Source organism: Notothenia rossii (assembly GCF_949606895.1).
Source record: "Notothenia rossii genome assembly, chromosome: 3".
In the NCBI taxonomy this organism is placed as follows: domain Eukaryota; kingdom Metazoa; phylum Chordata; class Actinopteri; order Perciformes; family Nototheniidae; genus Notothenia; species Notothenia rossii.
The window spans coordinates 4,365,988-4,379,269 of record NC_136901.1 but is presented as its reverse complement, the minus strand read 5'-3'; the positions used below and the strand labels follow the sequence as shown (position 1 = coordinate 4,379,269).

General features: G+C 41.3%; 1 protein-coding gene across 4 annotated transcripts; it reads right to left on the bottom strand.

The window, feature by feature from the left end:
• Positions 1–334: 334 nt before the first annotated feature.
• enpp4 (ectonucleotide pyrophosphatase/phosphodiesterase 4) lies at positions 335–12,551 on the bottom strand. Of its 4 annotated transcripts, none has more exons than XM_079670385.1 (8): positions 12,289–12,540; positions 8,546–8,783; positions 7,812–8,105; positions 7,576–7,680; positions 6,722–6,920; positions 5,149–5,322; positions 4,573–4,842; positions 335–1,989 (listed from the first exon to the last, which is right to left on the bottom strand). In XM_079670385.1, the coding sequence occupies exons 1-8, from the start codon at positions 12,300–12,302 to the stop codon at positions 1,889–1,891; spliced, it is 1,395 nt and encodes a 464-aa protein (XP_079526511.1). In that variant the 5' UTR covers positions 12,303–12,540; the 3' UTR covers positions 335–1,888. The 4 variants fall into 4 exon arrangements, with proteins under 4 accessions (XP_079526511.1, XP_079526508.1, XP_079526510.1 ...); XM_079670382.1 differs by lacking the exon at positions 335–1,989 and adding an exon at positions 4,189–4,424 and having other exon boundaries at positions 12,289–12,551; XM_079670384.1 differs by lacking the exons at positions 335–1,989; positions 12,289–12,540 and adding exons at positions 4,190–4,424; positions 11,788–11,901.
• Between the last annotated feature and the right edge of the window lie 731 nt (positions 12,552–13,282).

Sequence of the window (13,282 nt, the reverse complement as noted above, 5' to 3'; positions counted from 1 at the left end):
CACACACACACACACACACACACACACACACACACACACACACACACACGCACACACATTTCCCGCTCTTATGTGCCCCTCCCCCCACATGGATCACACCTGGCACACACAGTACATGTTCAGTGTCTGTTCTTTGTATATTTACTGCAGTGTTTCATGTATACCAGTAGTCTGATACAATCTGTACAGTTTGAAAGGGTGTTAAATGAAATTTGGTGATGATTAATGGTTTTTGTGTTAAAGTAATAGCAGTTAAAACAGGAACGGTCAAAGTAAGGGGGGGGGGGGGGGGACGAAGACAATAGGAGGGTTAAGAACACATACATAAAAAGTCTGAAATCCAACCAGCATTATTTATTTTAAATGTCATTAAGCAACAGGAATCCTTTTACATTCGCATAATATCATTTTTAAAACAAACTAAAGTGAACACGGCTAAAGAGTGCAAAAAGCAGCTGACATGAAGCGTTTAAAAACACAAAATAAATATAATGAATCTGGATGTCTTCAACTTATTCCCGCAGAAAAAGGCATACTCACTTACCCACATATAGTTAAATATTCATGAGCGTTTTATACAAACAGTATATTTAGAGATACATTAGAGCTGCAAGATATCCATGAATTAACTAATAGAAAAACAAATAACCATTATATGTTGATAATCAATTCACTTTTAAATTCATTTACATGCTAAAATGGCAGGAAATGCTGTTTCAGTGTCTCAGATATGGAGATTTTCTGCATTTCTCACATTATAAATTGATTTTATTTGGGTTTTACGAAACAAACAAGGCATTAAAAGATAAAAACGTGGACTTTGAGAAACTGAAAGTGACATTTTATCACAGTTTTACAAAGTTTTCTAGATATTAAGGATGTGTGGATGAAGAAAATGACAGAATTGCAGACTTAATGTTTAAAAGGTTGGAAGCATGCGAGTGGCACTGCACTAAAGTATGAGAGTATGGATATTTGTGTAGGTATTGATAATAAATGCCATGAACTGACCATCCCTTTGCTGTTTAAGGCTCAAAATCAGGCTTTAAATCAATCAATTAATTAAAAAAACTCAAATGTGTTCATGTTAACGAAGGACATTATTCTTATAATAACCATTTATGACAGAAATCCCTTTCTAAGATCAATATATCTATCCTTGAAGCATTCATTGTGCATCTAACTGTAGCATTTGTTACCGAATACACTATATTTCAGTCATTTCAGATCAAATGTTCAGTTTTGAAGCATGCTAGTATTGACAAAAGTAACATTTTAGTGATATTAATATTTCTTCCAGATTCAGTGTAACAAATAAACCAAAACAGTAACAGTGCACGCAGAGAGACATTCAAAAGTAACTGAAACTAGCAGAAAACATTCAGTCTTCAAGAAACACAGGATATCAGTGATGCACAGTTTACATCTTACATGAGCGACTGGCCCCCCCTGCTGGCAGAACGTAGCATTACACATACCAACAACAAAAATAAAACACACCCCAGAAAAATATAAAATAAACCTCTTCAATCCTTTACATTTTGTGAATGAAGTGTTTAATCTCACTGACCATTACCAGAACAAATCCTCAATATTTCAGCTGAATAAATTACACATCACAACAAAACAGAACGGGCTTTTTGCCACATGTTCAAGTCTATGTCACATTATGGACGTTCAGTGACAACAGTAGCATTTCCTACAGCTGTTTTTAAACCAGCAGGCTTTTTACTGTGTGTGCGTGTGTGCGTGTGTGTGTGTGTGTGTGTGTGCGTGTGCGTGTGTGTACGGGCACATGGACAACACACACAGGGCCGCAGCCTCAGAGCGTAAAGTGCAACATGTTCTGTAAAGTACCTCTAAAAGCGGGAACATGACAGATGTCCGGTTACTCCAACATGGGGTCGTCGTCGTCATCGTCGTCCACCTGAAGCCTCTGGAAGGGACGAGAGCCTGGAGGGCGACGGGAGCTCAGGAACCTGAAGAGAACTGAAGAGGAAGGAGAGCCGTTAGTAGAGTCAGAGAGAAGTTGATTTCATTAATAATATCAGCCCATTTTAAACCTCCAGTTTGAACTTCTGAATTAGTGTCTGATTCAGATAATGAGCTCAAAGCAGAGAAGAGAAATTGCTCTGAGTATATTGTAGTGAAATAAAAATAAAAAATGATGTGGAGCTGGAGATTATTATTTCTAAGGTCAACATCTTTGGGAAATTAGGTGACTAGTAAAAACTATTTTTATAGTGACCTAACATTTCCATTTATATATCTACACTGTGGACATGACAATAAAAGCCTTGAATCTTGAAATCTTGAATCTTGTAAGAACTTGATAATTCTATAAAATATGACAACTTTATTATTTCACCTTTCTTTATTGATTTTCACTTATATGAAAACAGAACAGGGCACATGAAAATGCAGATGTGGAATTATACAATTGAATTGAATTACATTTTGTACCACAAATAAAAATGTCATTGCAGTACGTAGAATGTGCAAGCACATACACATAATATATATATACATACACATATTCATACACACCCACAGAGATGCACTTAAAGAAATCAAATAGTAAAATAAACAAAACAAATAATACAATCCAATAAAATAAATAGCAAATGAAAAGGGAAGGTCGGGGGGGGGGGGGGTCAGACTGGAACAGGGGAGTTTGTTAAAATAGTCAAGGAAAGGCTGCCAGAGCTTGTAGTATTTGTTAACACGTCCCTGGCTACGATACCTCAGCTCCTCCAGCTGCCAATGTGCCATCACATCCCTCACCCAGTGGGCGTGAGATGGTGAGGTCCGGTCTTTCCATTTGAGGAGGATTAGACGGCGGGCAAGAAGGGTTGCAAACGCAAGTGAGTGTGACTGGCAATTAGCGAGGGAGACCCCCTCAGCGGCTACTCCAAACACAGCTATTATGGGATTTGGTTGTGTGTTCTGGCCATACATCAATGAAAAGGTTTCAAATATAGAAGACCAAAATGGACTGACAGGAGAAAAACATGTGCAATAGGGTAGCCGTGGCACCATGACACCTCTGGCATGTGGGATCGACATTAGGGTACAGCCTGGCAAGCCTGCTCCCGCACAGATGTAATCGATGGAACACTTTAAATTGAATTACTCCATGCCTCACACAGACGGAGGATTTATTCATGTTCTCAGTCGCAGACCGCCAGGTCTCATCGGTTAGTTCTCTGCCCATTTCTTATTCCCAGGCACTCCTAAGGTGGTTGAGGGAGGGGCTAGAGATTTCTTGAATAATATCATATAGCTTTGAGATATCGCCTCCCTGACAAGGTTTGAGGCCAAGGCAGTCTTCCATCCATCCACCAGGTGGGGCGGCCGGGAAGGAGGGAAATTGTTTTCTTGTAAAATCGCGAATTTGTAAATATCTAAAATAATGATTCCTTGGGATGTCATATTCTTTAACTAAATGTTCAAAGGATGTGAATACCCTTTCGTAGAACAGATAGGCAACACACTTAAGTTCCTTCCGGGACCACAGGTGGAAAGCAGAGTCTATCAGGGCTGGTTTGAAAGCCAGATTGCGAACTATGGGGATGGAGGAGATAGTTTCTCTATATCCAAAATGCCTCCTGAACTGTGTCCATATCCTCAGAGAGCTCCTGACCACAGGGTTGTTCGAGTGATATGTTCTACTAAGTGGTTTCTACTCCGTACTTGACACGCCTCTTAGCATGCCTTTCACATCCCTGAAGGCGGCCCTCTGCTTTGCGACTGCTTGGGTGTAGTCGGGGAAAACTCTGATCCTGTCTTCCGTGGGACGTTGCCAGATCTGTGGCCGTGGCGGCCTTGCGGAGGATCGCCTCCTTCTCCCGGTAATACTGAAATCTCACCACAAAGGCGCGGGGTGGCTGGTCCTCCTGGGGCCGTTCCCGTAGGGTGCGATGGGATCTGTCTCGTCGTGGCTCTTTTTCTAAGCCCAGCGTTTCCTGGAGTAGTTTAGCTACAAAGTCAGTTGGGTTCTTCTCTGCCTCCCGTTTTTCTTGTATCCCGGTAATGCGGGACCTGTTGCACCTCCTAGACGTGCCTCCAGGTCCTCCCTCCTGTCAGAGAAGATTCTCATGTCCTTTTGTAGCTGCTGCACGTCTCGTTCGAGAGTGGTAATGAGGTCCGAGTGATCATTAGCGGCAGTATCCAGGCTCTCGACCCGGTCCTCCAAAGACTTGGTGCGGCTGCTGACGGGTCAATGGCGGATCTCAGCTCGTCCCTCAGTTAGCTTGATTCACGTCGTAATTCTTTAGACTGCATCTCGGCGTTCCTTCAGCAGGTCCTCTCTGAGAGATTGAATGGCGGCCTCATCACCTTGTGCTGCGCTAGCACTATTAGCTTTCGGATCCGGTGCAGCAGACGCCTTTTTGAGCGAGGAAGACGACATATTTCAAATGAAACTGTCGGGCGGAGGCAAGGAAGAACAGCTTAGATTAAAGTTACTTGACAGTGCGCCCGGCCAACGGAGCCCCCCTGAAATTTAAAGTGTTTTTTTATAATACATATTTATAGCAAAAGGTCTAAATAATGGTTACTTTACAGACTTACCAGTGATAGCACTGAGCATCAGCAGGACTCCCACCACCAGGCCGATGACCAATGGGACGTCCCAGCAGCTCTCAGCAGCCAATAGGCAGCGAGCGCGGGTCATCGTGCCGTTATTGGGCTGCGGCGGCAGCGACAGCAGTTTGCACATCAGCGGGTAAATGTCCACGCTCTGTAAGCTGCTGATTCGATAACCCTGCCGGAAGCTGGGGCCCGACGCGGCCATGAAGGGGTGCATGCTGGGTAGGGAGTTGTCGTAGCCGTGATCGCCCACTGAGGGAAAAGGAAAGAGAGTTAGAGAAACTAAACATGGAGAAGCAGGGATCAAAATGGGATGACCATTTTAGTTTTCACTTCATATAGCATTTTAAATTGTATTGTTTTGTTTAATGTATGTTTGACAGTGTGTGTGAGGAAGAACAGCCAACGCTCAAGCTAGTGCTTCTATATCTGGAACCTAGAAGTCTATATACCTGTCTACTTGTTCCATATGTATTCTCTTGGCTTTTTATCAACTGTCAGGAACATGGGCTGTACAGATAAACTCGGCTTTCAAAGCAAACAATCAAAGAGACATACATCTTGGTAGCTTGTCGCCTCGCAGCACTATGGTCCAGCCCTCGTCAGCCATCAATATGATTGGCTGGACGCGGTCATTGTTCCTGTAGTGCAGCCTATCAGGGATGTCGGGTTTCTTATAAGCTTTCATGTGTTTGTGGCACTTATCCAGCAGTTTGAAGACGGCCTCTGGATCTGCAAAGAACAGAGAAAGGGAATTAGTGTGAGCAAATACCTCTAGAATAACATTTGTTATCAAATGATCAAATCTATTGTCAGAAGAGCGTTCATGTTTAAAGCTGCTAGGTCAGCTAAATCAGATCTCTTGCATCATGGGGTATGTTTCAGCATTATCATCTCACTTTCAGCTGCTCTTGTTATTGATGAAACTGATCTATTAGACCCTACTCTCTATCAAATTGTAATGATTGGATGTATTACTTCATGATTTTTACTTAAAGGTCCCATGTCATGGCCATTTCCACTGATCATAATTCCATTGTTGAGGTCTACTAGAATAGATTTATATTGTGCAATTTTCCAAACTCACTTTGGTTTCTCAAACAGCATCTCTGTAAACTACGTGTATTCACTGAATTTCACTCTCTGCCTTTAACGGCTCGTTGTAGCTCCAGTAGCTCCAGCCCCCACCCTCCCTGTGAGCACAGTGTGCTCTGATTGGTCGGGACGTTGTGAATCGCGCCGAGCTCCGTGGAGGTGTGGTTTCCTTGTTTAGCGACACACAGCCAAACACAGCCAAACTCACCCTGAGCACACACAAAGTCACAGCCGAAGTAAAAACAATAAGTGTGGCTTGATATTGAGTAAGAGAAAGGTTGATAAACGCTGTGAGAATGGGTCTGCAGAGAGAATGGGTCTGCAGAGAGAATGGGTCTGCAGAGAGAATGGGTCTGCAGAGAGAATGGGTCTGCAGAGAGAATGGGTCTGCAGAGAGAATGGGTCTGCAGAGAGGATGGGTCTGCAGAGAGAATTTCAGAGAGATCCCAACTGTCTGTTATCAGCCTGCAGCCAGGGAGGAGAGATCAGCAGAGCTGCCTGCACTGAGTGTGTGTGTGAGGAAGTCCGTGGATTGGTCAATTTGGACCAATCAGCGGGGGCTTAACGTAACGGCTCCACGGATTGGTCCATTTGGTTCCGGGTATGGTTGACATCATGCGTACCCGGAAGAATCAATGGACAGTGACGTATCTCCAACGAGGCGTTTTGGGGAGGTCTTCTCTGTGTTAGAGTTTTACTCCCTACAGGGTGTACTTTGAGGGGTTTGACTCTGCAGACCGTTTACATGCAGAAAAACCTTCATAACACACAAGGGGACGGGTAATAACCAGAAAAGCATGACATGGGACCTTTAACAGACGCTACGTGGTTTGTCCTTGTTTGTCATGCTTTGCTTTCTGTTATTTTGTTCATGTCTGTCTGTAAGACGTTGCTTTTGTCGGGACCCCCTTGAAAACCAGATGGTGCATCTCAAGGGGTTTATCCTAATAAATACATTTCTATATATATATATATATATATATATATATATATATATATATATATATATGTATATAGCAGACGTGAACTTGGCTACCTTTCAGTGGGATGATGGCTGTGACAGGAGAGAGGTCCACCAGTGTGTAGTTGTCGGGGTGGAGGCAGTTGTCCAGCTGTATGAGGCGCTGGGCCGAGCACTGCGTCATGCCGTGGTCACTGGTTATCAGGATGTTGACGTGACCCCAGAGCCCGGTAGTCTTCAGCTCAGAAATCAGCAGGCCAATGTTGTCGTCAACCTGATTGCACACACAAAGACACGTCAATAACTGTCTCCATCCGGCTGATCTGAAGTGAGAGGAGATCTGTGCCAATCGGATTAACACTCAAGTGTGCCGAGTCACTGTAAGGTCATCGGTCGTCAACCTGATCGCACATAAAGATTCAAGGCTTTTACTGTCATTCGTACTTAGCTACAGGGATGATATGTCAATGAAAAACTTAAATCACAGGCTCCTCCAACAGTGCCACACAATGAAACAGATCAAATAGTGCAAGAAGAGTCTATATACAAGTAAATGGAATATATTAGATACATCATTTGTAAGTTGCAAACAGATGAATGTTATGGATGCCCGATCAAAGGTTCAGGTGTTTAACAGTCTTATCGCCTGTGGAATAACAATCAATCAATACATGCTTCCATCCAGCTGATCTGAAGTGAAAGGAGATCTGTGCAAATCTGATTAACACTCAAGTGTGCCGAGTCACTGTAAGGTCATTTTTTACAATGCATTTCCATAGTTTGCGGTATCTTCATCACTATATGTTACAAACACCTGCTGCCTCCATCAAGCTTCTCTAATTCAATACATCTCATAAGATTTCAGGAACCTTTTGTGTGAGAATCAAGTGAGCTTCTTTGAAATATTGAGGGTGTCCCAATGACTGTACCTCCTTCAGGGCTTGGCTCATGGCGGTGTCGTTGTCAGGGCCGAAGATGTGACCCGAGCGGTCCGGTTCTTCCCAGTAGAGCGCTGCAAACATCACTCCTTTCTCCTGAGGGAATTTGGTTTAAAGCAAGTCAGACGATGGGGAATAATAACCCTTCCAGACGACACACATTGAACTGCATTGAAAATGTTATAAATGACACTAATCAGTGAGTTTGATAATAAAAACGTTCCTACCTTTTTGTCCCCTAACATCCACTTGGTCACGTTCCCCACTCGTTGCTTGAACGTCACTTGAGGGTTGTAGGGAAGGAAGTGTGTCGCTGTGCGGTTTCCAATAGTCACTTCGGAGCCGGGCCACATCATGGCCGCCGTCTTGTATCCGGAGTCCAGTGCTGAGATCCAGAGGGGCCGAGCCTCGTTCCACCACATGGGGTTGGAGTCGTTGTTGATGTGGAAGTACTCGTGGCTGACGGGGTCGTACATGTTACTGGCCAGGATGCCGTGAGACTCAGCGTACAGCCCTGTCACCTGGAGAGGAAAACAAAGACCATTAGCCTCTATGGAGAGAGACATGTGACAAGCATGCTCATTTCTGACGTGGGGCTAATCAGAAGTAAACATTGAATACTGCTTTCTATTCCTCCATCTTGTGACTGAGGAACTCCCTCTCTTGGATATCAGCATGTGAAGGACACTGTTCAGGAACTAGTTGATGCTCTGTATGTGATGACTCCTTCCATTCTGGAGAGGATCACAGATACATGGATCCTGAGGTTGAAGCTCAAGCCGGTGACGAGTGAGACAACTGTTATGCTATTTCAATTTGTATTTAATTGACTATTTCATCTGAAAGTCTTTCTTATAATCGCTTTAAATGTTTACTTGATTGATAAAAAGCACATATGAAAGTGCATCTTCATCCCACTCTAATGTTCACGACACAAAAAGCACAACAGCAGCGGGGCTACCAGGCTGTAGTGATTGGGGAAGGTCTTGGTGATGAAGACGTTGGTGAGCTGCTCCACCAGGATCCCTTGGCTGTACAGGAGCTTCAGGTTGGGCATGGGGAACCTCCGCAGGTAGTCCGCTCTGAAACCATCGAAAGACACCAGCAGCAGCTGAGGAGGACTCAGCTGCTCCGTGATGTTCTCTGTGGCGAAGGCTCCGACACAGCACAGGACGCCCAGAAGTATTTTTAGTAACATCCTGAAAAGAAGTAGGAGAAAATAGTTATTTCAACTAGACATGGCGTGTTGACGATTCGTGTGAAGGTTTCTAGCAGAAAGTGGGATGTAATCCTGTTTGGATGCAGTGAAAAAATGAACACATGGGATAGGCCTTTGTTTTAAAATCTGTAATGGAATTGGGATGTGACATAAGTGGAAATCCTGTTCCTTGTCACCTTCCACCCTGAAGCCATGTTGCCAAATGGCCAATAAGATCTGAACTGAATGTGCTCTGTCAAGAAATACAAGATGTGGAAAGTGCACTTCACATCGCTCAACTTTCTTCGGGACTCACTGGACCGTGCTTTCAGGGCAAAGCAGCACAAAAATGTCGATATAAGTGGCTACGGTTTACTTCCTGATTGTTGGCATATATCCTACTCCACGATATGTTGTGGAAGTGAGTCGTTTACTATAGTCCAAAATAGGTCATATGTGCGTCGAGGAGGAACTGGTTAAAACAGGTGCTCGTCGTTGAGTGTGTGAGGAGGAGGATGTGTGTTTTATGGGCTTCATAGAAAAGTGCGGTTTTGTTAGTTTCCGTTGTCTGGGTGTTTTTCAAAATGGAGTGGAAACCACCTCTGCCACGCTTCATGTACGAGATCAACCCAATTTTCTTATTTACTTTGTGGATTCAAGGAGTTAAGTAATTCTGTGAGCAAAGACTTCACCCTTTCAGATCAAAGGACCATGAAATTAGAGCAAATGCAAAACAATGTGATTGACTCCAAGAGAGAGAGATTGACTCTGATAGTCTCTCTATTTGATTAAGCACATTTGAGACTTTGGTCTTTCACTTCTGGTTCAAAGTGAGAAAGAAATCAATTGAATAAGATGCAAAAGAGAAGCTGTTGTCTTATGTGTCTGTTGCATGTTAATGGGTTTTAAAAAGGGTTTAAACTGTGCATGGGTTTTTCTTTGCTTATATGCTCTTGTATGTTTTCTTTTAATGCCAACAACCTGCAGATGGAAATGAGCGTCTATGGCTAAATCTGGCACATTTGGACGATGCACTCGTGTTAATTAATGAGCATTGTCCCTTCTTAAATAACCAAATACAACACTAATATTTATTTCTTATTTTGAGTTTTTTTACTAACTTAATTAGTCGCCTCAATGCATTTGACAAGTAGAGGAGTCAACTCATACGTTGGTAAATGAGAGACACACCTTATTTTAAAGAAATGCTGTGTGTCACACATTCTTCTGCAGTTATAAATAACTAAAGGTGGAAGAAGTACTCATTTTTGTTTCTCAAGTCAAATTCCTGCATTCAAAGTAAACGTACTCCTTATGCATAATGGAACATTTCAGAACGACATATATTGAGTTGCTATTATCATTATTTATGTATTGGATATCTTAACCTGTAAATATATGTCAAAGTGTATTTAATCATTAAGTTAGACTTTGTGTAAGCTAATTTTCTGAAGCTAAAAAGTGACTAGTTACAAAAAGCTGTCAAATTAATTAAGTGGAGTAAAAAGTACAATATTGGCTTCTTAAATGTAGTGGAGTAAAAGTACAGGGTAGCTTAAACTAAGAATACTCGGGTTAAGTACAAGTACCTCAACATTGTGCTTGAGTTTAATACTTGAATACATTTACATTTCCAACAATGTAAATAACCACAACCAGGAAGTCCCCCTTTGTTGATAAAAAGTACAGAAGAAATACCCCTTAATAATAATAATAATAATAATAATAATAATAATAATAATAATAATAATAGTAATAATTAATACTTAAGAAAATGTACAGGCAAGAAAATAATTAGTGAATTGGATACAGAATGTAAATTGTATTATTAGCAAAGACATGGTTAGCCTCTGGCATCGCATCATATAATGTAAATATCTATATTTACATACGTTAGGATTTTAACATCGTAGGCTACACAAAAAAAAAAGATAGCAGCGTGTTTAATAGTCTTACCTGTCACAGGATGTACGGGCTCTTGTCCTCCACACAGTATGATTGAATAACTTTTCCTTTCGGGTCTATTTTGACAGCAACATTACTGGACTTCCCCAAAAATACATGCTAACTGTTAGCTAAAAAGTATTTCCGCCATGTCACAACAACACATTTCAAAATAAATTCTTCCCTAAAACGCCTTGTAAAATAATGACTATTTCTCATTTATAGTTACAATTTATATATACACGGTAACTCAATCGGTATTTTTTGAGTAATTTAAACCCATTTATGTATAAATATATTTGGATTTAATCTATTAAAAAAATTCAAGGCTTTTGTTTTGAAGTACTAACTGCATACCTTTGCTCTTGTCATTGCCAGCTTGACGTAACCGTTAATGGACGCTTTAACAAGATTGACATTTAAAGCAGCGAATCAGCGATCAGCTTGTTGTTGGATGTACGCAGGATGTGGTTGCATGGAAAGTTAGAGGCTGTTGTACTTTTAAATATTTAAAAAAAAAGTTGAAGTGGGACTATAATAGCCTGTAGTTATTAGTACAATTACTGAAAGTAACTAAATTAGAAATGCATAACCAGACATACACAATACCCACATTAGCAATACACTGCTGCATTGCTTCTAATGGCAAAAAACAATGGGTCCGTGTGTTTATTGATTGTCTATGGAGCATGACATTTTCTATAAATAAATATATAAATAAAGGCATAAATAACAATATGAATAAATAAATAAATACAGGAAAACATTTATGAAAAGAACACTACTTTGACGTTAGCTTGTCTACATAGTCAAGCTTAGCAAATGTATAAAGTTACCTTACTAACAAACTAAATATCTAACTTCTACCTATGACCTTATTTTACCAATCTCACAGAAAAGCCGTTTGTTCCCACAGAAAATTGCTATCAGAAACAATGCCTGATGTGTTTTGGACGTAATCTCGTCTTTGTTTACATTAGCAAGCCTGCTAACACTCAGAGCTAACCTATACTGGAGAGCACAAGTGTTTTAAAAAGCAGGAAATGAAAAAAGGAACTCACCTTGCAAGAGAAAAAGCATTTGAGCTCCATACTGTTTCAGAAATAATCTTTGATGTGGTTTAGAACAGGGTGGCGTTTTATCACAGCAGAATTTAACTTTATCTCCGGTAGAATTCTGATCAGGCATTAGCTCCGCCTCCTCTTTTCTTTTCTTTTTTCCAAGCTAAGGACCCAAAATCAGCATTTCTCTAACAAGGCTGCAAAAGAGTATGAGCAGTATGAGGCATGGCTACAATGGGTGAACTGTTTGGTATTTTAAGCAACAAACAGACATGTTTTGTAAAGGTATGTTCCTACAATATATGTTTCCAATATAGCATAATAGGTCCACTTTAATGTGTAACACTTATCTAATGCATTTTAACTTGGATGCTACGATTAGCATCGTTAGCACAGATGTAGCTTCCACTCGCTCAAATGCTAACCCTCGTCTAAACATGAATTAACAATAGCTGAATAAAAACACCAGAAACATGAATAAAGTACTCGAATTTGACTTACCGAAGATACAACATTGGTGGACGGTCTGTTTTAACCGCAGAGCCGTCCGGTAATTTGCATGAACAATACTCCACAAGGCTCACAGAACAAACACGGCCGAGTTCAAGTTGTGTTCTCTGGATAAGCTTAGAAGGCAGAGCCCCTGTAGCATCATGGAGCTAACAGTGCTAATGGAGCTGCAAGCAGCTAGCAGAGAGACATAAAGCTAAGATTAGCAGTCACTGCACAGACCTGTCACTCGAAGGTGACCAAGCAGGGGTTAAATTAGGCCGGGCTGTCCGGGGCTTAGCCCCAGCACATAGGACGATGCTCCGACATCATCACCCTCGCTCATTTGTCATTTGTTTAAGCCATATGTTAAAACATTTCTCGGTTCTTAATATAGACTTTATTTAGGGTCGATATGTGTTGACTTTACTTTAAAATAGCAGATCTCTGTGACAGGATATCGTTTTTCCGCTTAGTGAACGTGTGTCTCTGCTCAATTTTAGAACATTAAGAAAAAAATGTTTAAGTAACCAATGTGATTATCTTTTCATGGGGCCCAAAATCCCTGGCTGTGTGTGTGTGTGTGTGTGTGCGTGCGCGTGCGTGCGCGCAGAGAGTGTGTGCAGAGAGTCTGCAGCGGTACCGCCAAACCCCTACCCGTCTTGTAACACGGAGCCCGTTTCCTACACCATCAGGGCCGGTTCAAACCAATTTGCTACCCTAGGCGAGACTTTAGCTTGCGACCAAATATGTGAACATAACCAATAACCTACCACAGCCAATAACAAATAAATGTAACTTATTTTATTTTTGTTGTTCATTTATATCTTATTGTACCTATAGTTAACATTTATTTACGCATTTTTTTTAACTCTCAAGTTTTAAACGATATTTTTGGTTTACTGTCCTATAGTATACATTGAAATGATTTCAAACCTGTTTATCCCAATAATTATAAAGGAGTGCCTTGGAAATATTTGTTTACATAAATTGCATTTATCTCTCT